Source organism: Curcuma longa, chromosome 3, assembly GCF_044706935.1.
Source record: "Curcuma longa cultivar G26 ecotype Majalengka, Jawa Barat chromosome 3, ITB_CL_G26_1.1, whole genome shotgun sequence".
In the NCBI taxonomy this organism is placed as follows: domain Eukaryota; kingdom Viridiplantae; phylum Streptophyta; class Magnoliopsida; order Zingiberales; family Zingiberaceae; genus Curcuma; species Curcuma longa.
Window position 1 is genome coordinate 4750377 of NC_133863.1, and position 25366 is coordinate 4775742.

Consider the following 25366-nt stretch of genomic DNA (forward strand, 5'->3'; position numbering starts at 1 on the left):
ATTGCTCTCATGTTTTAGAATTGTCAGAACGTTCCAATCTTTTGTCAGAACGTTCTTCTGTTAATTGCCTGATGGAGTGGTGCTCGTGTTACATGCAAGCGCTTTGGGCGGGCGTCGAGGTCACAATCGATTGCGTATCGTAACTTCTGTTTTAACTCTTTATACAATTCCAAACTAAAACTACGCAAATAGAAACCAAATTAATGAAATAATAAATCATAATTTTATTTTTATTTATCAATTCCGAATTATAAATACCCATTCCAATAAGACACTAAAGAAACATTTATATGGGTAGGCAAGAATGTCTACGCGTCGATCTCATATAATAATACCTCTTTTACTCCTTTATATACTCTTTTGACTCTCTCTTTCCTTATAACGAATTTAGGTAAATCGAATTTGATAAAAGATTCGACTCTCAATCATCTTATATGTATAAGGATGATAATTTCATTCTAATTTGATGAAAGATGAAAGATTCAATTCTCATGTGAAAAGAAGGATAAGAATATAATTTTTTAAACTCGATTAAATAATCAAATAATGGATATGATAAAATCCTATTTATATATGATCCGAATACTCGATTAAATTATTATACATATAGATATATTATACATATATTTATTTATATATTAAAATAAGATTTCTTTTTTTAAATCCCAAATAAAATTTAAAACCCACTAATACCTATTCAATTTGAATTTTACAATTTTTTTTCCATTTCACCTGGTCATCTCTTCATCTTCCACTTTTACATAATTTGCTCTATTTCTTTCTCTTTGTTCCCCTATAACTAAGCATCTTAAAAACTATATATTTTAATTTTGTTTTCATGAAAAGAGGATGAAATCTCAATTTCCAACAAGGGACGAAGAATGTACAGTATTTGTCATTAGTTTTTTTAAATTTGATAAATATGCATAGTTTAATCGAAATAATTCATATTTGAAAAAAAAATATAATTGTATTACCATCCCTATCCTCATATACTCTTTTTTTCTACCTAGGTCTCGAAATAAGCTAACTAGATTTGAAACCTTAAAGTGCATACATAATTCAATCGACATTTGAATGCTATTTTCACCTTATCTAGTTATAAATGTTATTTTTCTCTAAACTTTAGTTTAATAGCTGCTAACCACGAGGATAAAGTTATACTTTCCACAGCCTAAATAAAGTTTGAATTTATTTAATTTTAACAAGTTCAACAATATTGAAAGAACAACAGTTTGCTTATCAATTTTATAAACAGTTAATATACCAAATCCAACGAAAAGGTCGATCAATCCGGCCATTACGAGTTGCCTGAAAACAAAATATGTTCACTGTTGGAGATTTGGAGTTCACTTGCAGAAAAGATCGAACCAACGTTGGGTGAACTTAAGCTAATCGACACCGCACCCACCGCTTCTATTTCACGGTGGGTGAAGAAGACCGCTCAACCATTAGACTCGTCTGCACGCGCTTTTGCTGCCCGAGGAGCAAAGTGCGAGCGACACAAGGCGGAGTCTCCGACCTCCTCGTTCTTCCTTACTTCTCCCCTCGACCGTCCAAATCCATAACCAGATCTGGGAGCAGAACGGAGGACGATCGAAGCGCGGCGAAGAAGATAACAAATGAGCGATAGCGATCTCGACGAGGACGAGCTCCTCCAGATCGCGCTCCAGGAGCAGGCGGGAAGGGACGTCAACTATAAGAGGCCGTCGGCCAAGAATTCCAAGCCCGTTGTCAACCTCGTCCGGCCTCCTCCTCCGCCGCATTTCATGGATCAGAGCCAGCCTCATCGGAATGTTAACTCGAATTCCAATCACCGGGGCAAGCAGCCACCGGCGCAGCAACAGCAGCAGAGGCGGAAGCCTAGCCGTGGAGGGGATGACGACGACGAATCGGAGGTCGAGATGCTGAGCATCTCTTCGGGAGATGAGGACTCGTCTAAAGACCGCGTTCCCCCGCAGAGGGGGCGTGGCGGCAGCGACCGCCGGGCGCCCAGGGATGATGGCGATGTTGGGCAGGACGACGATGAGCCCAGAAGCTGGAAGAGGGTAGATGAGGCTGAGGTATTCTTCCTGATGGGCTAATTGTCCTTTGTGCCCCCTCAAGCCTCAACTGATTTTTGGTTTTGGGTTGTTCAAAATTCTTAAGTCGTGAAACTGAACGGGACATAATTTTTGGTTCATCTCTTGCAGATTTTTCATTTTTTAAATACATTTTGACTCGGCTATTTGAATTTGCAGCAATGTTCGTTTAATAAAGCATTCAGTTCTTTTAAATCTAGTTTTGCTGAAATGTATAAACGAAAGGTGTACCAACAGTTCGTTCTACTACCCATAGGCTTTTCTTTTAGAGTAAGCATTTTTGTCTGCTTCACGTCATTGTGCGGCATTGATTTGCAGGATATATTAGTTATATGGTCCCTGATTGCACTTCTGATTGAAATAATCTTGGTATGCTGTAACTTCAACTTTATGAAAAAAACATTATTTGTGTTTGGCTGATATTCAGTTTTAAGTCAATTCTAGGTATAAATAATGTCAATTATATGTTAATATAGTCTCGCATAAATATAACAAGGTTCCATGCTTTTGGTCTCCTATGAATGCCATTCTCGGATTCAAAACCAAATCAATAAAGCTAATATTTCAACTATCAAGACCTTCAATAATGCATTCATTTTTTTTTCTTTCTAAAATAATAAACAGGCTATAGCTGAAAATATGCAATGGATTGGAAGCTTTCTACCTTTTATGCAAACTTACAGCATGCGATATAGATTTTCTGTCAGTATTGAGCATGCTAATTCACTGAGGCATTATAAGAATCCAAATGTTTGTGAAATAAGATCAATTTCACGTGTTGAGAAGGTTTAGCCCTTGTTAATGGGCTAACTTCAGACTTTGTATATATTTAGAAAAATGATGAATTCATCAAAAGGGCATTGGCTGTACTAGGCTGATCCTAAGAAAAAGAGAGTTTCAGAATTTAAGTTCTAGTATTATTGTAATGGAGAAAATAGCAGTAACTTTGAAAGATGAATTGAGATATGTATGGGGCTGGTATATGTCTGTTTGGTTTTGTTTAATATTATTGTGACTAACTTGACATGATTTGGGTTGGCTAGTGTGGTCAGAATAGTTGGTTATGTATGCCAATTCCATGATTTCTTGAATATCCTGCAACCCTCCATAAAATTTAAAAATATTCCAAGTATGTGAGTTGTGGAATCAGGCTGCAATTGTCTGGGTTGATGAAGTGCCACTTGAATGAATATAGTCATATAGGTTGTCAAATATACTGAATTGTTGAAATTATGTCTACCTAAATGTTATTTTTCTCCCAAACCTGATCACTTTTTTTTTTCATCTTTAATGTTCATACTTTAATGCTTATATTCTGCTATGTAGTTTAAATTATTGTGTTGGTAGTTGATTCAGTATGCTTCTGGATACATTCACTATATTTTCTTGTCTTTCTGACAAACAAATGTTTAGCTGTGATAAAGTAAACTATCAATTTCTTTGTCTTTAGCTTGCTCGTAGAGTTCGAGAGATGCGTGAAACAAGGGCTGCACCAAGTGCACAAGAGCAAAAACCAATCACAATGGCTCACAAGGGGCTAACACACATGCAATCTTTACCTCGGGGTGTGGAAGTTTTGGATCCACTTGGGCTTGGGTAACTACACGTTTGACATGGCTACATTTATATTCCATTATCATACCATTCCAATTTTGTTCTATTGCATTTGTCAAAACTCTTATGTTCAGTGCCCTATTTTTATTATTGTAGTTTTATTTTTATTGTTATCGTCAAACCTTTCCTAGTAGCTACAAGTTGTTCAGGTTCAAATTATTAATGATTTCCATTCAGATATGAGATAGAGAGAGGCAGAAGAGCTAGATGGGCCAGAACTAAGGTTTCAATCCTATGGGTCAAACAACAACAACAATAACAGCAACAACAACATCAAGTCCTAGAAAATTCCAAAAGTATATTAGTGAGAAATCATACTTCTGGAATCTTACATCTATTCACTTGATACCTGATAGTTAAAATCAGTGTTTTGTTCATAATTTCATCTTGGGTGTTTCTTTCTACTAATTCACTTTTACAATTTTTGGCGAAGTGTCATTTATTCAAATCTTGTGAATTTTAACTCATTATTATTTTTTAACGCTGGGAATGCCCAAGATTGTTTTATCCATAATTCATTTCAAAATTCAGAAACCAATTGATTTTTATCTCATAGGCTTGTGGCTCTAATGTTGTATTATATGTGAGGGCAGTATATACACTCTAGTGAATTCACACAAAAGCAAGAAGAATAATCTGACTACTTGACTTTCATTCTTGATTTTATACACTGCCCACTGGGATTTTGTGTTATTTTTGTATCTTCTTTGCCTTAACATCTTAATATTTTGTTCTGTCAGGGTAATTGACAACAAATCATTGAGGCTCATTACTGATGCTTCAGTAAGCTCTCCAGTTTCAAGAGAAAAGGCTGAACCTCTAGATCCTAGTATACGAGGTATGTGCTTTTTTATTAATCTTATAAAAAGAGATGATTTACTGTGAATAATTACATATGGTTTTATGTTTAACTTTTTTGAATAACTGTAATTCTGCTTAGTTGTTGTTTGTTTCTTTTAAATGTCTTCTAAATCTAATGTCCTGAGATAATTTATGACCTTTTATGTGTTTTTGTAGTTCTTGTTATTTTTCCGGTGAGTAAATATTTGCCTCTTCAACCATTAATATTTCAAGAATCTGTCATCACTACTTAGGTTCTATTTGATTGTTCCATGTAATAACTTCACACTTTAGGTATTTTTGATTGAGAAATTATCTAATATCTTTCTGAATATGCAACGTTTCGTAGACCAAGATACAGAAAATTTGAGTTTGCTATAAAGGCAATAATTCTCTTAGCTTTTCCCACCTCCTCAAGGACTTGCTTCTACAGTAGGGTTGCATTGCAATTTACTGAGTTCATGTAGCAGTGAAGGAAATACTTTTTTGAATAAATTGAGAACTTTTTAAATAGTACCCATTGATTTCTAGTTTTTTTTCTAAACGTTGAATAAGGTTTGTGTACATGTAGCTAGTTTCAACCAACTGGCTTGAATCTTTGCATATAACTCTATTTACAGTCATGGTTTCCCTCTATCTCAAATAATTAAATAGTAAACAAACCAAGGCAGTGATCCTTTCAAAATTTCCCATTTTTTAAAGGTCATGCTTTTACAGTTGGAGGGCAATGCAAAATGCCAAGTTCAGGAAGTAGTGAATGAAATGTTTATCTGAAATCTGAATAATTTTGTGTCATCTTCTCTGTGGAGTCTAATGCATTTTCCATTTTTGCAAATTCTTCTCCTGCAATGAGCTTTCTATACATGGGTTTGTTAGTTTTTTTCTTATAAATCAATCTCAAGATCCTCCATGTTACCAAAATACTAATTACTCACTTTCTCCACTGTACTTGGTGTGTGCCCTTGGTGACTGTAGTATCATTAAGGTTCATATCAACCACCTTAGCACCAGTTGAAGCAATGGTGAGAAATCCATACCTCTGTTTCCTGGTTCAGTAGTTACTGGTTCTGTTAGAGATGGCTGCAAGACATCCTGCTGTATGATATAGTTTTCCTCCCACGACTTGTATCCCTTTTTAAGCAGCCATTTGACAACAATGGCAATTCCTATCATCTTTCTAATAACTGAAACTTATAAATTGGGCTTTAAGTAATGACTTGAGATTTTGGAGTAAGTGATCACTGAATCAAGTCAAGATGGTATCAAAGCAGAAAACCTGAGTAGCAATGCTTAGCTATATTATTTATTAATTATACTCCATGTATCGGGCTTTAGATAGTCTTGCCTACTCCACCTTTTAAAGTATCAAGAATATAAATGTTGATATTCACTAGTTAAGTTACTCCTAATGGTAGCTAGGGCATGGCTAATCCAGTTTGTTCTACATGCACTGAGGCACTGTTTTAAGAAAATATATTATATATAGCTTTTTCCTAACCAATATAGCTTTCAGGAAAATTAGTAGCCATTCAATCAAATTGGAACTAAATAGCATTGCTTCATAGGACCTTCCCTTGGCGAGTCAATGTGAAAAAATTGATTCAATCATTGACAGAAGGGCATAAAGAGAGTAAGTGTGTGAAATCTCAGATTGGTTAACCATTTATGTCATGGGTCTGTGTTCAGCTGGGGTTTATCTAATTTCATCCCGTTGCTCGGTATACTATTTGCCTTCTTTTTATGACACCAATGCAGATATGACAAGAAGATTCATGATGTATCTTCCTTTGATCGTTTTCTTTTTATGACCTTCCCTCTATATACGCCCAATAGCTTATCCTTGAGGAACATCTATCAAATTTACTGCACTAGGCAACATCTGTCATCTTTGGGTTCTGTTTTGAGATTTCTTCAATCATTTAATAAATTTTTTGAATCCACACATACAGATTAATTGAAGTTAGCAACTAAGAGCTAGGACTAATATATCTCACTATATTGAAAATCTAATCAATTCTTATCAAGGATCATGTTGGTGAATTTTTTGAGTTAATGAATTATGAACTGTATGGTTAGTTAAACCATGAAATAAGCAATTCTTCAATACTAAATACAAAACAATGCGATTTTCTATTTAATACCCTAATACAATTATTGGAGCATGATAATCATTACTCGCAGGAAAGAATGAAAGTTCATGTCCTACGTTGATAAGAAAACAATATTTACAATTTCAATTCATTTAGAATTTAAATAAAATGAACGCCTAGATATTTCACCATCAACTTCTTCCAAAACTGACTGGGACATGGCAAGGCACCATGGACTCCATCCTCACAATTGACTATGTGAAACAACATGACAATATTCGCTTGGTTTTTCACTTATTGTAGGGCATAATTAACTCCACCCTTGCTGTCATTTCTAAGTCTCTATGTGGCAACATTTCTTCTCCTGTGTCACTTTTGTCTTTAACACTCTTCTTTAAATTTTCACTTGTCTTCGAATGCGAGATTCATCTTTTACTTTTGTTCTGTTAATAATGGATCAGTTTTTGATTTCTAATGGGTTGGGTTAATCTCTCATGAATTTTGTGGGTTGGATTTGTTTGATTTAATGGATTGGATTTCATTTTAATTGGTTGGGTTAATTTGCGATGGACTTTTTTCGTCTTTAGAGTCACATCGCACACAATTCATATCAAGTTGCTTTAAATCTCACCAAGTTGTTGCAATTTTTTATATCTGGGGTTCTTATATATGATATGCATCATTTTACATCCAAATCATATCCTATGGACGATAGGAACGTGAATTATCATGATTCTAAGTTCTAACAATACAAGTTTTATTGAATTACCTTGGTGGTAGTTGCACACTAATTTTTTTACACTTGTTTACTATAATTTGACATGATCCATAAATAGTTTTTTTTTTGCAGAGAAATTAACATACTCTTCTCCAAATTTTGACCCCAAGATCTTTTTGTCACGGGTTCACCAAGATACAAGTGCAGCTAATTTGGAAGCTGGGGCCCTTACATTAAAAAATGATCTCAAAGGCGGAACTCAACAAAAGAAGCAATTGGTGAAAGAAAACTTTGATTGCTTTGTCTCTTGCAAGACGACAATTGATGGTATTTTACAATATCATTCATTCATCACAATTCTGATGCAGTTAGTTTCTCATGCATCAAATTTTCATTAGAGAAATCTTTCTTATCCTTGGATAGTTGTACTATCTTTGAAGTTAACTGTGCCAAGCAGATATCCAGTCAAAGCTGAGGCAGATAGAGGAGGATCCAGAAGGTGCAGGTACTGCTCGCTTGTATGAATCCACCCAAAATATCAGTCAAGTTGCGAACCATGCATTTCAACCTTTATTTGAGAGGCAGGTAAATAATTGAGCTTCAGTAATGGAAAGTTTTGTATCTATTTTTCTGCTTTGAGAATGGCCTGTAACTTCTGTGGTTATAAATAGGCGCAAGCAGAGAAAATTAGGTCAGTTCAAGGAATGCTTCAGAGGTTCCGGACTCTTTTTAATCTGCCAAGCGCAATTCGTGGGAGCATTGCCAAGGGTGAATATGATTTGGCAGTTAGAGAGTATAGAAAAGCAAAGTCAATTGTCCTTCCTTCTCACGTATGTTGTTATTTTCTTGCTTAGTTTTCTGGAAAATAGCTTTCTAAATTAACCAGACATCTTCAAAAGATATTTGGTATGTTGGCCATGAGTATCTGATACATATCATTATGGATTTGGCAACTAACTCAAAGTCTATCTTCATTTTTGAAAGCATCTACCTTCATATAGTAAGGCTTTAACATTCACTTTTGTATCTCATTCTTTTTCAAGGGCTATTAATTTTATGGATCTGTAGTGGTGTTTCATGGAAAACCCTAAGACCACTGTAGAAATAATTCCCTTGCTTATGTTTCGGAACTGTATAGGGTATACTACTTCATGATTTGCAATAGTCTCAGGCACAAAGCTTTGCTTATGCTAAATTGTTTCTTCTTGAGGTGCCTTAGAAATATTAACCCTCCCATTGTAACATTTCAATATCTTTTAAAATGATTTCTTATTATTTATACAGATTGATATATTGAAAAGGCAGATTAACATCTTATTACCGAAGGATAAATGTTGTCCTCGACAGTTGAAACTTTGGAATTGTAACTTTTGTTGGAATTTGTGGGATATCTGAAATCTTATATCTTTCACCATATTGTTTGAGAAACATAGTGCATCATGATATTTAGTAATGTTCCTTATTTTCAGTATGACTGAGATGATTAGTGAAATTGTTACTTTTTGGAGTTCTCAGTTGGTTTGTGGTTTCGTTTATAGGTTGGTATACTGAAGCGTGTACTTGAGGAAGTAGAAAAAGTAATGCAAGAATTTAGGATGATGCTTTACAAATCAATGGAAGATCCCGAGCTTGACTTAGCTGACGTAAGTTTGCTGCTTCCACCCTTTTAATTTTAGAGGATGATGAAACAAATTTTTAGGGGGAAAAAGTAATTTCAGTTCCTGTCTGTTGTATTACATCTTGTAGAGATTTAGTATAAAAATGATGGTTATGTGAAGTAATATGATGTGGCTTTTGAAAAAAAGAAGAAATCTCATCTTGACTCCTAAATGTGGAGTCGACAAAAATTGAAGCAAACACATTTTTTCTATCTGTTCTTTATGAACTATCATAGATGATTATTATTATTATTATTTTTAATGTTTTCTTTGTTGATCTTCGTGCAAGAGCATGCTGACATATGACACCATTTCAGCATTATAAAAATAGGCTGCTAATGTTAAATATATATCATTTTGTTTGCCATCGTGCACTGTGGTTCTAATATTTGAGGATGAAATATCTGCATACATGTATTTACTACCTTTGTTGTTTTTGTTAACCATTTCTCATTAGATCTGACCTCTGGTTACTTCATGTGCTGCTTCTAGCTTGAGAATATTGTTAGGCTACTTTTGGAGCTGGACCCCAGTTCAGATCCTGTCTGGCGGTATCTTAACATTCAGGTATGTGGCTTTTAGGCAAGAACAGACTAATCTGCAATTGATTCTGCACCATTTTCTTGCTTTGTTAATTCTTGGTTAAATAATGATAAGGCTTGTGATTGTGATATATATATATATATATATATATATTTTTGCTTTTTGACAGAATCGGAGGATTAAAAATTTGCTTGAAAAGTGCACTTCAAATTATGAGGCTCAAATGGAAATGTTGCATACTAAGATTCGAGACAGATCCAAATCTGATGCAAGATGGAGGCAACTTCAAGAAGACTCTTCTAAATTGGTAAGCATAGGATTGGCATTTTCCAATCAGAAGGATAATTTTCTACTTTTAGAATGGGTGCTAGAAAAAAGAAAAACTTGAATGCCATGTTTATTGACTTGCTAAATCTTTAGTTGTTTTCTCCTTATAATCCCTGTAATTGTTGTTTGACAATTTTGATTGATAATAGGATTGTCATAATCTAATATTCTGTCCCCTTATGTGAGAACATAATCTTTATACCATCTCAAACTTAATATAATAATATGCATACTCTCAATTTGTTTACTTTTCATTTTGTTTTTGAGTTAAGTTTTGACTTCTTATACTGGCACGGTTTATTTTTTGCAGCTAGACTCAGAGTCATCCTTGGAATACTCTTCTGAAATGGAGTCACATCTAATTAGAGAAGAAATGGACGTTTTGAGAGGAAGATACATCCATATGTTGAACACTGTTGTAATCCATCATACACCGCCATTTTGGAGATTATCTTTATCTGTTTTCAGTGGGAAATTTGCTAAGGTATTTTAGTACATCATTTGAAATATGAAATGCAAGGTTATTCCTCCCTTGCTAGCTAAGATATTTCTGTGGTTACTCATATTTCCTTCAATGTGTTTGTAGAATTAGATCATTAGATGCTTACTTTTAACCTACACTTTGCTGTCAAACCTTTTTTTTTTGGAAGTACCAGAGATTTCTTTCCAAAGGTCTTCTTTTATGCCTCTTAGGAGTGGGAATTAACTAGAATTATCAAGATGATCTAGGTTCTTGCAAGTATATAAGTTTGAGATGAAAATAGAAGCGCTAGTTTAGTTATATTATATTACTGAATGTACAGTTTTGATAATCAAAGAAAGTTTTAGATAGGAGATTTTCTCCAGATTAAGAGTTGTGTTATAGAGATTCCAATTTACAAGTAGTATAGTTTAGAATTAGAAGTTTGGTTTGTACAAAATAAACTCTTAAATTGTAACTAAAGAGGAGAACCAAGACATTGAAAGTGGGATAGATAATTCTAATGTACTCATTTAAAAAAAAAAGGTTTTTAATGAATAAATATGTCTCTTTCACAAAAGTAACTGTTCCTAAATGGCAGAGACAAACATGGCTGAGGATGATAATTTCACTTAACAAATGTGCTTTTAATAATTCTATGAATGTGTTAATCCTTCATGTTTATTGTGAGGCATTTTATGTTAAAAAGATATATGAGAAGACATTTCTATTGAATTTTAAACAGCATGAAGATTATATAATTTCTAAGGAAAATAATTACTTTGCTTCATGTATAACTAAGAGCTATTAGTTACTTTGATTTACTGAGCAAATTTGCCAGGTGACCCCTGGTGGCAGGGTGCTTGATACGGATACAAGTTCCAAACCCCCCTCTAGTAAGAATGAGGAGAAAGATGGTGACATTAAGTATTCAACTCATGCTCTTGAGGAGGTTACAGTAATGATTCATGGCACTATATCTGCATTTGAGGCAAAGGTATGATAAAAGACGCCCAGATCCTTGTGTCTGTAACTTCTCATTAATGCCTCTCCCTCCCTTTATTGTTGACGTTTTTAAATGTGAAGTTTTTGGAGTTCTAGGTCAAGCAGCAATTGAGTGATACTCATGTTATGCTCCTTGGCATATGGATGGAGTATTATCCTTTTCTGTAAATCTGCTCTTTTCATGGATGGAATATGCACCTTAATGTTGTTTTTTTAGCATTATATCATGATTTGCAATATCTAGTCAGACAGGACAGCAGAACTAGTGTTAGAAATTTGATCTGCATGCTAATGTTAAAGACTGACTAAGCAGCACTACAAGAATGAGTAAACCTTGATCTAGAAAAACAAGCTTCTACTGTTTGACATGTACATTAGGAATGTATTTTAGTGCAAATAAGCAGTAGGTTACTACTAATCTCATCAGCTGGAACTAATTCAGAACTCTGAAGTGTCTCTAGTGATTAATGTTAACATTTGATCAATCAAAGCTGGTTTCAGTGAAGACCAATAGATCTTCTTATTAAGTTTGACAAGACAGAATTGAAGAAATTAAGAAGAAAAACAGGATGAGTTGATCAAAAGAAAAAAGAATAGCATTAATGGATGATCATGGGTGAGATTGCTGGTGGAGGTTGGTATTCAGAAATAGCAAATATTTGCATAATGTTAGCTGCGAGGTTGTTGTATGAAGTATTTGTATCAACATTACAACTGCATAAGAGGAGATAAAGTGGCAAGCCTATAGTGGTCAATCGGATGGTGCTCAAGGGGAATTGAATGAAAAGACAAAAAAGTGGAACAAAAAAGGTAATCGAGGTTCAGTAATACAGAAACTTGTCAGAATAATTTTCATGTCATGGAAGGTAACATTGGAGGAATTAGGAATCGATGAAATTAATATTTATAGACAATCACAGCACCTCATGTCCTTTTGAATAATGAGTAACTCAAAATACACCATACATAGAATGTGGCTAGTTTGCCATGATTTATACTAAATAAATAGATAAAAAAACTGCACTAGTGAACTAAAAGTCCTAGGTGGTAAAGAAACAAAGTAGATTGATGAGTGTATGAAAAAAGATCCTTAACATCCAAGACATTAAGTTAAAAATTAAGAGGTAATAGTAGTATCTTCTTATAAATTTTTTAGTCCATGCAGCATTCAACAGTTCTGATTCTTGGATCAGCAATCCTATACTGTTAAGATGTGTGTCATTTGATATACAATACCATTGACAATAGTAGAAGGGAATATTGCACCTACTTGGAGGTATTATCAATATGCAAAATTTTGACAGCTACAATAGACATATCTTTCTTTCTTTGTAGAAATTTTTTGGTTGGATCAAGGACTCTAGCAACTCTTAAGTAGACTAGATCAAGCAAGAATAAGATTAATGGAAGTCACAAAGTTAAATAGCCATAAAGGAGTAAGCACAAGACTTGCATTCTAAATATCAGAATTAACCAAATTGAACAAATAGTGACTTTGTAATGGAGACATAAAGGGACATAGTAATGATTGCATTGTGTGATTCACAGTATTGACATGAGAGATAAATAAAAGGCAGTCTTCAATCTGGATATAGATGGATAACTAGATAATAGTACCATGATGCAGAAAAATTAGGAACTTTTAACATTAGATAGTTATAAAGTTTTAAGCTTTATGGGCTTCAAAAGTTTGAAACTTTTTGATATCTTATTTTTTGATAAGTCACTTTTTCCTCTGAGTTTTGTTTGTCTTGGTGCTGCATCAAGCCATTATATGCAATCAATTAATCAAACTGAGAGTGACTTCACGAGCACTAAATACACAAAAGAAGATCAATAAGATAATGGATACCACCAAACTCAACTTTGCCTATCATCTTTATTCCTAGGTACTAAAATACATCACTAAGAAAAGAAGTCTAAGAGTATTGATTGGCTTAATGAGATAACTAATGGTAAAAAGCCTAAAAGAAGATTTAGGAACTTGAACCACTTGACCTCATATGACAGAGAGGATGTCTGAGCTGGACGTGTTCCATGTATGAGAATATTAGACTCAGCTTTTCTGTACAGGATGCTATTTGACTTTTGTGGTGTTCCACATACACTAGCCTAGGGATGTTGATGCTTTTAGCTGAATTCTTATGTCAACCATAGTAATTGCAGTCGAATATTTAAGGATGTGATGGAGTTAATGTTCTTGAGTTTTGCAATAGGACTGTACTTGCACTTGAGTATTAGGTGAATCCTTTTGTGAACCAAAGGTCTATGATGCTGATGCACATATTTGACTTTTGTTCCAAGATGTTTATTGGTGCACACACCAGATATCTTTTACCTTGCTGAATATATGATCGATGCTCGAAATGATTCATTTTGGGATTTATATTGAAGGTCCAAAGCACATTCATGGATTTTGATGAATCGAACATTCTGCGGTCTTTCATGAATGATGCTACAATGGAAATTGCTAAAACATGCCAGGCATTAGAAGGAAAAGAGTCTGCCCCAACAGCTGCTGGTATTCAATTATTCTCTATTTAAATTATTGTGTTGGCTTAAAAAATGGGTCATGTTGCATTTTCTTGTCTTTTACAGTTAAAGCATTGCATGGCCTCTACTTTGACATCACAAAGATTTACATCTTGCGGCTCTGTACCTGGATGAGAGCAACTACCAAGGAGATTTCTCCAGATGAAATGTGGAGTCCTTTAACTACTCTAGAGCGTAACAAATCTTCTTATGCAATTTCTTGCTTGCCCCTTGTGTTTCAATCAACAATCATATCAGCTATGGATCGTATTGATAAGTAAGTTATTTATGTTTAGTTAGAGGGGATCTCGTCATTTTCCTTTTGCTAAATGATGTTTCTTTGATAATTGATCGTCTACAACATCTCAACTAGTCTTCTATGGTTAGTCATTAAGACAACATTAAACTATTGTTGATTGTATGTGATATTTGTATATTTGCTATATTACATGTCTAATCAAGGTTGTCCTTGCTCTAACTTTTGATATTTATAGAGCAATGGTTAATGATTTATTTTGCTAGAATTTTGCTTTGAAGTGAAAGCAACTAGATATGCATGACCAAGTTTAGTTTGTCATATTTACAGGAATACATATTCACGTTTTTGGGGGTCAGTGCAAAATGCATGCACCTATATTTTTAGGCAATTGATTTTTGACAATGCTCCTAAGTTTGCATTTTTTGTCAAACTTAATGTATTGATGCAAAAAAGCTCATTAAGTTGCATCTTCACATGATTAATTTATGGTTTTGCATTCTGTTCTATTGAAGCTTTGTCAGTCTAGATTCTATGATGTGAAGTGGGAACCATACATGTAATCATACTCATATCCTACATTCAATAGTTCATCGAGTTGCTACTAAGCTTCAGTAGCTAGATTTTTACTGTATCGGTAAAAACGAGAATGTAGTGGATAGATATCTACTGTTTAGGGAAAAATAAAGTGAATGTGGTTGATAGATATCTATTGTTTGAGAAATAAAGTGAATGTGGTTGATAGATATGTATGTTCTGGGAAAAGAAAACGAATGTGGTAAAAATGATATTTATGTATCTTGCTTAGTACCGAAACTAAAATATGAAATGACTGAAAATACTGATTAGGGTAAATTCTTTAGTTGGAATGATTGTTGGGACCATGGAAAAATAGCAATAAGGGACCTTGTCGCTTACCTGACCATGGTTCGAGACATTGTAATTTCCTCGGTCTCTACATATACCTTGCATTTGTGGTAGCCTCATATGCTGAGACTACCCATTTTCTGTGTCTTTCATTGTCAAAGAAAAGTGCTATATATGCATGTGCAGAAATAAATTGTTTGCGATAAATTGTTTCTCATGATTTTTTCTTAAAATTTTTATTTCTATTTCCTCTTAGTTTGATTGAGAGTCTGAAGAATGAAACAGTCAAGTATCAGCACGTGTCAGAACATATTCAAGAAATTCAAGAATCAGTAAGACTTGCATTTCTGAACTCTTTCTTGGGATTTGCAGGTATTTGTCATCACTATTGTAACACAAATGTGATAAGTTTGTTTTTGTTTAGGATCATGCATCTTGTTCATCATTGTGCAATCATTTCAGGTTACCTTGAGCGAATTGGTAGTGAACTTTCTCAACAGAGATCAAATAAAGAGAATAACCCTCTTCAAAATGGGTATCTGCACAATATTGAGAAAGAATTATCTATTTCAGATGGTGGTTGTGCTGCTTCTCTTTTTGATTTCCACCGGAAGCTACTTATAGTTTTGAGTAACATCGGATACTGTAAAGACGAGCTTTCCCATGGTCTGTACAGTAGGTACAAGCATGTGTGGCTACAGCATAGGTATATTAGCAACTTATGAAGTAATCTTCAAAAACTGATTTACTTATGCTTTGAAGTTATTTTGTTGCCAATTTTATGGGAAGAAGTTCTTTAGTTACTTTAGCAGGTTTTTTGTTTTTTTGTTTGTACCTTTCTGATCTCAAGTTAATGGATAGGTTGTTGGAAATTTTTTTGATAAATATAGCCAGAGTTTGCAAATTTAATTGATCCAGCTAATTCACTAAAGAATCTGCCTCCATTTAACCATCTCTTATCTATTTGTTATCTTCTTGGTCAGCATATGCCACATAATAAATTTTACTTGTCCAGTATTAATCAGGCTGCTGTACCAACACCATGTGTGTAGTCAGCCGACTCAATACCAGCTACACACCTTAAGTCCATGTATTCTGGCTTCTTGATCCTGATCAAAGATCACCCCAGTTTGGAAAGTATTTCAGCAAGATGTATTTTGGACATGAGAAATGACAGAATAATCTACAAGATGTTTTTGGAATGTGAAAAATGAACTGTGGGGAAAAGGTTGTTGAAAAGTGACATGTGAGCTAATAGGGAGAAATTAGACGTTGTTCCATTAGATGATTAAATGAGAATTTATTAACTAAATTGTTATCAGTATGTTGAAAGACAACTATCATGTTCTTATTTGAGTAAAGTCAGTTGGAAATGAAGGTGTAAGGGAAGGAGGAAGTAAAGAAAGCTCTAGTTAATGCCATTAAAAGTGATTTAGAGCTTTGAATTTTGTTAATGATATAGACTTGCATCAAGTTCAATGGAGTCAATGAGTCATAAAATCCATGCAAGAGATTGTTAATACTTAGAATTAGCAAAGCTACTTGACATCAATGTGTCTCTTATAGAGCCATATTATTTCTTAGTTTCTCATTCTCTGATAAATCCAGGGATGATGATGAACAAAATGCTGACATGCGAGACCTAGTGACATCATTTTCTGCACTCGAGGAGAAAGTTCTTGGACAATATACATGTGCTAAGGTTCTGAATTTTCTTTCCAATTTTTCTAAAGGAGAATAAGATCTTATCAAAAATCTGTTTTCTTTCATTTTTTTATGTCCTGTGAAAGGATAATACACATTATTTGCTTAACAAGGAAATATTACAGTTTTAAAATGACCAAATAAAAATGCAGCTGGAAGTTAATTAATTTTTGTTGCAATCAAGCAGTCAGATTTAATCAGGGATGCTGCTCAGATCTATCTTTTTGGTTCTGGCATTCAATGGGGAGGTGCACCTACTGTTAAGGTAATAAGTTTGATTGAACTACCCATTAACTGATGGAATTCCAACTGGTAACTCAGTTTCACCTTCAAAGAAAATATCTAATGACTGTATTCCGTGGCAGGGTATCCGAGATGCAACAATTGATCTACTTCACATCCTTGTGGGAGTACATGCAGAGGTTCAACAATGTTCCTGTTACACTTGTTTATAAAATCCTCTTGTGCTTAATGTTTCTGTCTCAGTGAAACTTGGTAGAAATTTTGTTGAATATCCATTACATCATCCTTTGGTTAATGTTTGTGGTATAGCTCAAGAAATAAAATGACAGAAACAAGAGGCAAAATGCACATAATTCAAAAACATTGAAGAGTCATTTTTAAACTTTTTCCATATACTACATGTGTGTGTGCCAACATTTGAATATCGTGATCATGACCTTTTTTTTTTTGGTGTTTTGAAGATGCATTTACCAAATTGAGTTTCCTTTTTTTTTTCTGGAGCTAAACAATAACAATAATAAATATTGAATTATTTGCATCTTGTTATTCAATTAGTTTCTGATGACACCACATTCTAGAAGTCAAGTAGCAACTTTTCAACTGTGTTTGCCAATGTCCACGTTTGTTTCTAACAATTGATAGAATTCATGTTAAAGGTTCCACAAAACTCCATTTCTGAATGATTTTTGAAGAGTATTTTTCATCTTTGTCTTTTAGCTGCAATCTTGTTTATATTGTTTACTGTCAGAATAATTATACCTTCAAATCCTGGGTTATCTAGAATAATGCTTGGTTTAATTTCTTTAAACATGTACAAGTTAAATGGAAGTGTTATGTGTTTGCAGGTCTCCAATGGTGCTAAACCTTTGTTGGAGAAGATAGTAGGCATATTAGTGGAAGGTTTGATTGACACTTATATTAGCCTTTTCAATGAAAACAAAAGTAAAGATTTTAAAGTGTTGGATACAAATGGTTTCTGTCAGCTAATGATTGAGGTCATAACTGAATTCTTTTTTATTGAGAGATTCAATTAAAAATTTATAGTTGAATTATGAAGGTCTCTTTCTAAAAAGTTGTCTTAAATAATCTGCAGCTTGAATATTTTGAAACTGTTTTGAGTGCTTATTTCTCTCCCCAAGCCAATGAAGCTTTAAAGAATTTGCAAGGATTGCTTTTAGATAAAGCTTGTGAGAGTGTTTCTGAGCCTTCAGAAAATCCTGGGCACCAGCGTAAATCTACTCGTGGGAGTGAAGATGCCATAGCTGATGATAGACAGTCCAATATTTCCCCAGATGATTTACTTGTATGCTCTTTTTCCTCTTGTCAACTGAATTTGAATAATGACCACCATTTTCACTGTGCAGAGTTCAAAACTGGTTGTTTAGGCAACATAATCTGGTCCTCTACTTGTTTGGCAGAAAGTCATTGTATGATGAAGCCTATTTGTCACTTGCTGCTACTTTTGCTAATATTTGTGTAGTGTCATTAACTGAAGTTCACAACAAATTTGTGGCTGGATTTGATTGAGATAACTCGAAAATCTGATTGTCATTTGCTTTCCTATGGTGCCTTTGATTTCTGTATTGTAAAAAACATGAACCTAGCTTTAGAAAATAGGATTTCCTATAGGCAGAAAACATTACAATTAAAGCTGAGACTTCATATTAACCATGTTGTTACTGAGTTTAGGTTATGCATTTTCATGGAGATTTAAGCTATTACTATTATATGTGCATTTTTATTCTAGCATATAGCCCTTGACCAGTATTTTACCTGACAATGTTAACAATATTGATTCCTATAGTAGATGCACATTTATCTGTCCTCTGCTTCATAGAACATCAACAAATTCTCTCTTAAACTTCGTCCAAATATTTAATTCATCGGTGGATTTTTTTGTTGCTTTTTAATGAGATGTATAATTTACTTTCAAGTGATAATTTCTTCGTCATCACTGTTAACATGTAAATTGATTGATCGAACCTAATGAAAACTATGCATTTAATGATTTTGATATCGTTTCTTTCAGGCACTGGCACAGCAGTATAGTTCGGAGCTACTTGAGGCGGAACTCGAAAGGACTCGTTTGAATATAATATGCTTTATGGAGTCCTCTCTTCATCCAACAACTATCACGGGCCCTCCAAAACCTGCTTATTCTTCACTCCAAGGGCATGTTGGTTCTCCAAATTACAGGAAGCAGCAGACTGTAGGGTCTCCTGCCTACTCTCGGCAAAGACGCAAATAAGAGTTGACAGGGAAGCCAAGTTTTCTTAGTTCTTCCCATTTTTGATTTTTTCCCCATTCCTTTCCTTTTCTTTTCTTTTCTTATATGGTTGAATTGTAGGTTATGTTATTCTGTATAGTAGTGGGTGGTGATACTTGGGTTATTCTTTGGGTGTTTGTAATTTTGAGTTGGAAACAGTCAGATCATTTTTTTTACTCATGTAAAATGGTGGAACATTGTCAATCTCTTCCTGTTGGGATTAGATTTCCTCCATTGATTTACAGAGTAATCACCCAGAGTAATTCAGATGAATGTTAATGTAAGCAGGATGTAACGTTGGTAATAATGAACGATGGATTACATGGGCAATGCAAATAAGCATATAAACAACAATCAGGGGCTATTACATTATTAAAAGGGCACATAGCATTACTGTGCCATATACAGTGTACTTTAAGTTTCCTTTTATATTTTCATTTAAAGTCCATGATTTATTTAATCTGATTTGGTGTAAATTGATGCACATTTCATCAAAGGGATAATTTTTTTTTTTTCCTTCAACTATATAGTGAAAAATTTTCTTTTGCGACACTGATTATTTGGGTCGGTTGAAAATTGTGTTTGCTAGTAAGTAGCCCCAACATACAAATAAATGTATCGACAAAAAGTATTTTGATAGAGAGCAAGTCCTTATTTGTTTGAGCAAGTCCTAAATGTCGAACGAGGAAGATTTTGAGCGAGCAAGTATACGAATACTTCGCTTGACCATAACAAGGACAACCATACTCAGTTAACGGGCATTTATCTATCTATAATGGCTCGATCTAATCAACATCTTCAAATCCAATCTCCTTTTTGTCAATCTATCTATCTACCTTTGCTTTTGATTCCAAACGGCCTGCCGTTGTTTCATTAGAGTCAAATAAATGACAAAAAAGTCAAAGTTTCTCTTTGACTGCTGGAGTTTGTTGCAAGTCGTTCGACACGACGTCAAACACCAAATTAAACCAAATCTCATTTGTTATTATTATAAAATAGATATTTTCTCCTCATGCCCCAATATTGGGTTACCTGCATTCCTTACCGCTCGTCTAACGATCCTGGATTAGCCAATAAACGCACTAGTATAATCTTGGGGACATTTTGTTTCTTCCGCTGAGTTGTCACTCCGCCACCTCTCTCGCTCCACTGGATTTTTAATTAGTTTTCCGCGATTTAACTTTTTTTATATTTTGTTTTTAAAGAAAAGGAGAGAAGGGAACTAAAAAAGTCCGAAGGCGGCGACAGAGATTTCTGGATCTAGATGCGAAGGAGACTGCGATCGGATGCGAGGGTTTCTTTCCTCGGATTTGTTTGGGTCGCGGGAGGGTTGTAAGCCATTGTTTGTGAGGTGCTTTGGGGGGATTTCCGCTTCGATCGTCGAGGTCCGTCGTAAGCTATATCGATTTATCTTCGTTTGCCTGACGTTTGGGACGTGGTTTTGTGGGCTTTCCTCCGACAATTTGTCTTTGGCCCTTAATTCTCGGCAGATCTATTTGTTTCTCGGAATGTGCGTTTTAGGAAGGGTTCGGATTTGCGCTAGGTTTACTACTCTTGAGAAGGTAGGCGGCAAGAACAATATGCTTTTGTGTTGCGTAAATATGCATCTTGTTTTGTTGATCTAGTGCGGAAGTTCGCTCTTTGTACGATTAGGCATTTCATTTACTGAAGAAGTTTTTAACTTCTTCGGTTTTGCGTTGTTACTAGAATGCCGTCTTCGACTTATGTTGGATCGCTAAAAAAAAGGAGATACCTGTAAATCTTGGTGTTTCTACTCCCCCAAAAGATGTTTTGGTGCTTATAATTGAATGATCTACTGGTCTTTAATTGGTGATTTAAAGAAGCATCTGTCCCAACATGTGCAGATTCTTTTTCCGCATTGAAATGCTTTAATAGTCACATGTATTGCTTTGTTCTGCATTTTATTTATCTTAATGCATAGGTTTTCTTTACCCTCTTGCAGTGACTTCTCAACCTAGATGATTTGGTCCTATTCCTCTTCTAGATTGAAGCCTTAAAGATTCACAGTCATTGACAATGTAATTAACTCGGTTAAATACCTGAAATGTTGGTTTTTAGGAGTTCAAAATTCTTTTCAAAATTGAATTGTTCATAATCAGATTTTCCATGCCTTCTGCAGCTTATAATCTTTATGCTTTTTGGAGGATCTGTATTTGCCCTTGTGTTGTGTAAATGTCATTTCGCAGTATTATTCGTGATGTAAGAGAGAGTTTTGGGAGTCTATCTCAACGTAGTTTCGAGACACGCTTCTCAGGCCATCACAGAGGGAAATCACAGGCTGCTGTACATCAGGTTCACGACCACCATCTTGTAGTTCAGGAAAGTTGTTGGGCCAGTCTCCCACCTGAGCTTCTCCATGATGTGGTTAAAAGGTTGGAAGATAGTGAAAGTACATGGCCTTCTCGTAAGAATGTAGTGGCTTGTGCAGCTGTTTGCAAGTCATGGAGGGAAATGTGTAAAGAAATTGTTAGGAGACCTGAGTTTTCAGGAAAGCTTACCTTTCCCGTGTCTCTTAAGCAGGTATTGTTTTAATAACTCCCTTTCTATTCAGAGATGACTGGTTTTCTTTTTGAGTGTGACAAGATATTAGTATTTTTTTTTCTTGTGAGATATATAAAAGTTGTATTGTTGCTAGAGACTACAAAACCTAAGTGAATTTCTAAGTTAAAATGTTAATGCTACATTATATATTTTCTTATAATTTGGAACTGCTATATGTGCATTTGTCAGGCTGGCCCACGAGATGGTATCATCCAGTGCTTCATAAAAAGAGATAAATCTACTCTAACCTACCATCTTTACCTTTGTCTTAGCCCTGGTAAGCTAGCTTTCACCTCAAATTCTTCCTGACACCTAATATGTCTATATTTTGTTCAAGTATTCTTTTTTTGTAATCGTTTTATATGAAATCAAATTGTAGTTGTAATGAAGTTTCTTGCTAGCTGGATAAGGGATCCCTACTAAAAGATTGTAACAAGATTAGCATATTTGAAATCTTTTCTAGAGATTCATTATGTGTGCATTTCATCAACCCATATATTCTATTCTTTTCTCTGTTGAAATTCTTATTTTGAAGTCCATATATAATAGTTAAGATACAAAGCCTGATCTCAATACATAGAATTATTAATAAGGCTCAGATTTTGTGGTGTGCCTCAGATGAGGATCAAAATTTTTACTAATTTTTAAAACTTTGTTGACAAGTTTTCTTGCTTGAATCTATCGCTCTCTATGATGTGTGTTATTGGTCTAATTCTGTGAATGAACTTTCATTGAGAAGCTAGCCATGTGGCACTTGATCTTCCACCATGTCCAGCATGCTAAGCTACTGTCCATAAGGCTGAAGGTAAAAGTGATCTTCATGAAAGACTAATGTCAGTCTGATGGTTCATTGATGTAGGCTTCAGAAATGCCTACTGATGCCCATATTAATTAACTTGGAGAAGAAAACTAAGTCAGATTGTATAACTATGTTTGATAGCTGAAGGTGCCTGGTTTGACTATACTTTGGTGCCTAGAAGATAAACTTATTTGTTATGCAAAAATTTAGTTTTTAATATGGTCTGTAGCTGGTACATGACTGTTTGTATACTGACATTGGTAGAATACTGCTGCATTGGTATGTATCAAAGGACAAATTCCTTAATGCAAAAGATCAATGATCTTGCATGTTACAAGTCGAGAACTGTGCCTCCTTATATGGTGTCAAGTTATAATTGTGCTTATCTGGCAAAAGTTTTACATCTAGCAGATCATGAAAATTAAGAATGTAGTTCTCTTCACCCTCCGCCATCCTCAGGTGGTTGATAAAATCGTTGCCATATTGGGCATTCATACAGCACTGTATCTACTAATCATTTATCCTTCTGTATAAAAAATATAATTTGGACTTTTGCTTGTGCCTTAATAAATATTGTGCAGTACAAGCTTGTGTCTCCCTCTATTACTTGTACAGACAGAAAGCATGATATACTGGCTACAATAAATTTGTTGTCACTTAATTGTATGTCAGTTTTGGTGTTAATTTACTTTCACAAGTCTGTTCCTCCTATCATTAAGATTTTCTTGTTCAAGAGAGATATAAGTTAACCTACTGAATAAATCAATTTATGTTGCTTTTATGCTTCAGTTTGATTTAAGATGTCTTCTTCTCAAATGAAAGGGAGAATATATGCATTAATGTTGTTCATAAAAGGTTGTGTAGGTAAATGTCTCATTCTAAACCATATATGAATTACTTTTGTGCTTCCAATTTCATATATCCTTATCAATATTTCTATACGACCCTTCGTACCTGCACATTAGACAGTTTGAGCATCAACTACAGATATTTGTGTCACTGAAATCCTTTCTGAATTCTTCATTGATAGTTCTTGTCTGCCTAAAGTGTCTGATATGGTTGATTTGCCTTAAAAATTTATTTTTCTAAATTTATCTGAACACCTTGCAATCTGCAGCCGTGCTGGTTGAGAATGGTAAATTCCTTTTATCAGCTAAGAGAGTTCGTCGTGCAACATGTACAGAGTACATAATATCTACAGATGCTAGCAATATATCAAGATCAAGTAACACTTTTATTGGAAAACTGAGGTACTAGAACTTGTTAATTTTTTTATCTTTTGTTTCTAATAAAATTCTCAGGCACTAATATTTCTGCCTATGTGACATTTTAGGTCCAACTTCCTTGGCACAAAGTTTGTGATCTATGACACTCAGCCACCATATAATGGAGCAGCTTCCTTCCAACCAGGCAAAACTAGCCGTAGACTTTCCTCCAAGAAGATCTCACCAAAAGTGCCAAGTGGCAGCTACAATATAGCCCAAGTGACATATGAGCTGAATGTGCTTGGAACAAGGGGGCCAAGGCGAATGAATTGCGTAATGAACTCAATTCCTTGCTCAGCCCTTGACATTGGTGGTACAGTCCCTGGTCAACCAGAGAATTTGCTTCCACGTTCTCTGGAGGATTCTTTTCGAAGCGTGTCATTTGCCAAATCATCTATCACGGACCAGTCCCTGGATTTTAGTAGTTCACATTTCTCAGATGTCATGTCTGCAGCAGGTGTCGTAAATGATAATAAAGATGATCAGACCAAGGAAAGGCCTCTAGTTCTTCGAAACAAGGCTCCTAGGTGGCATGAGCAGCTGCAGTGTTGGTGTCTCAATTTTCGGGGTCGTGTGACCGTGGCCTCCGTGAAAAATTTTCAGCTTATTGCTGCAGCACAGCCTGTTGCTGGAGCTCCAGCTCCATCACAGCCTGCGCTGCCTGATCATGACAAAGTTATACTACAATTTGGAAAAGTTGCAAAGGACATGTTTACTATGGATTATGCATATCCACTGTCAGCCTTCCAGGCTTTTGCCATTTGCTTGAGTAGCTTTGATACTAAATTAGCATGTGAATAGAAGGGCTAGGACGGTCTGAAATCAGACACCCAAAGAGTGCAAGGACCCCTTGTTAAATGTATTCTTGTTCTTGATGGCAAGCGAGCTAACATCATCTGGTCGGTCATCTTTGTTTCCTGTCCCAGTCCTGGCGTTGGTAAAAACATTTTGCGTCATGTTCCTCGAGTTCACTTACAGTGACATTTTGTGGCTAGCCATTAGATGTTTTTTCTTGCAACTTTCTTTGATTGTGAACGGATAATTGTATCGTATTCACTACTTAAGAAGACCTAAATTTGTCATACTGTTAAGGTAAGACCAATTTACAACATATTATTTGCTGCCCAAGATTGTCGGAATTGTATTAATTCAGTAATTATCTTTGGCACATTTTTTTATTAGGCTTTTCACTTTGCTTCTGTAAACGCCAGTCTTTTTCCTTATTTAGTGTATGTTTGGCTTAGTGTCCATTTACTTTGGCGGATAGTTGAGCCAGTGGATGGAGAGTACAAATCACCTATACCAGCTGTTTACTTGGATAAATTGAGATGGAAGTCTTGGTGAATCAATATGGCCTTACGACCCTCTCTGCTTATCCTCTAGAGCTGTTTGGAGCAACAAATAGGTTGCTTGGCGCCCTCCCTCCGCAAAGGATGGGGCTCAAGTTAGAGACCTTAATACACCTCCATTTGATCGAATAGTAGTGTACTGGCAATCAAGTTATACGAGTAAGAAAATCGAGCTACGAACCAATAG

The 25366-nt window shown here is 35.0% G+C and overlaps 2 protein-coding genes across 2 annotated transcripts; both read left to right on the forward strand.

Moving 5' to 3' along the window:
* Positions 1 to 1478: 1478 nt before the first annotated feature.
* On the forward strand, positions 1479 to 19559 carry LOC141824696 (exocyst complex component SEC5A-like). Its single transcript, XM_074712026.1, has 21 exons — positions 1479 to 2063; positions 3532 to 3677; positions 4436 to 4533; positions 7476 to 7670; positions 7801 to 7928; positions 8015 to 8173; positions 8882 to 8986; positions 9494 to 9568; positions 9714 to 9851; positions 10182 to 10355; positions 11173 to 11328; positions 13731 to 13857; positions 13935 to 14145; positions 15248 to 15363; positions 15454 to 15697; positions 16600 to 16693; positions 16883 to 16960; positions 17061 to 17117; positions 17784 to 17933; positions 18032 to 18241; positions 18968 to 19559. The coding sequence occupies exons 1-21, from the start codon at positions 1623 to 1625 to the stop codon at positions 19184 to 19186; spliced, it is 3321 nt and encodes a 1106-aa protein (XP_074568127.1). The 5' UTR covers positions 1479 to 1622; the 3' UTR covers positions 19187 to 19559.
* An 855-nt stretch (positions 19560 to 20414) lies between these two features.
* Positions 20415 to 24912, forward strand: LOC141823395 (tubby-like F-box protein 8). Its single transcript, XM_074710674.1, has 6 exons — positions 20415 to 20589; positions 21168 to 21243; positions 21345 to 21745; positions 21956 to 22043; positions 23683 to 23815; positions 23899 to 24912. The coding sequence occupies exons 3-6, from the start codon at positions 21398 to 21400 to the stop codon at positions 24629 to 24631; spliced, it is 1302 nt and encodes a 433-aa protein (XP_074566775.1). The 5' UTR covers positions 20415 to 20589; positions 21168 to 21243; positions 21345 to 21397; the 3' UTR covers positions 24632 to 24912.
* The last annotated feature ends 454 nt before the right edge of the window (positions 24913 to 25366 follow it).

What these genes read in the sequence shown, in the direction of transcription:
- LOC141823395 (XM_074710674.1), top strand. Translation starts at nt 21,398, where the DNA reads ATGTCATTTCGCAGTATTATTCGTGATGTAAGAGAGAGTTTTGGGAGT. An exon ending in TTCCCGTGTCTCTTAAGCAG is followed by an intron (nt 21,746 to 21,955) that starts GTATTGTTTTAA and finishes TGCATTTGTCAG; the next exon opens with GCTGGCCCACGAGATGGTAT. An exon ending in ACTTTTATTGGAAAACTGAG is followed by an intron (nt 23,816 to 23,898) that starts GTACTAGAACTT and finishes GTGACATTTTAG; the next exon opens with GTCCAACTTCCTTGGCACAA.
- LOC141824696 (XM_074712026.1), top strand. Translation starts at nt 1,623, where the DNA reads ATGAGCGATAGCGATCTCGACGAGGACGAGCTCCTCCAGATCGCGCTC. An exon ending in TTGCAAGACGACAATTGATG is followed by an intron (nt 7,671 to 7,800) that starts GTATTTTACAAT and finishes TGTGCCAAGCAG; the next exon opens with ATATCCAGTCAAAGCTGAGG. An exon ending in CAATTGTCCTTCCTTCTCAC is followed by an intron (nt 8,174 to 8,881) that starts GTATGTTGTTAT and finishes TTTCGTTTATAG; the next exon opens with GTTGGTATACTGAAGCGTGT.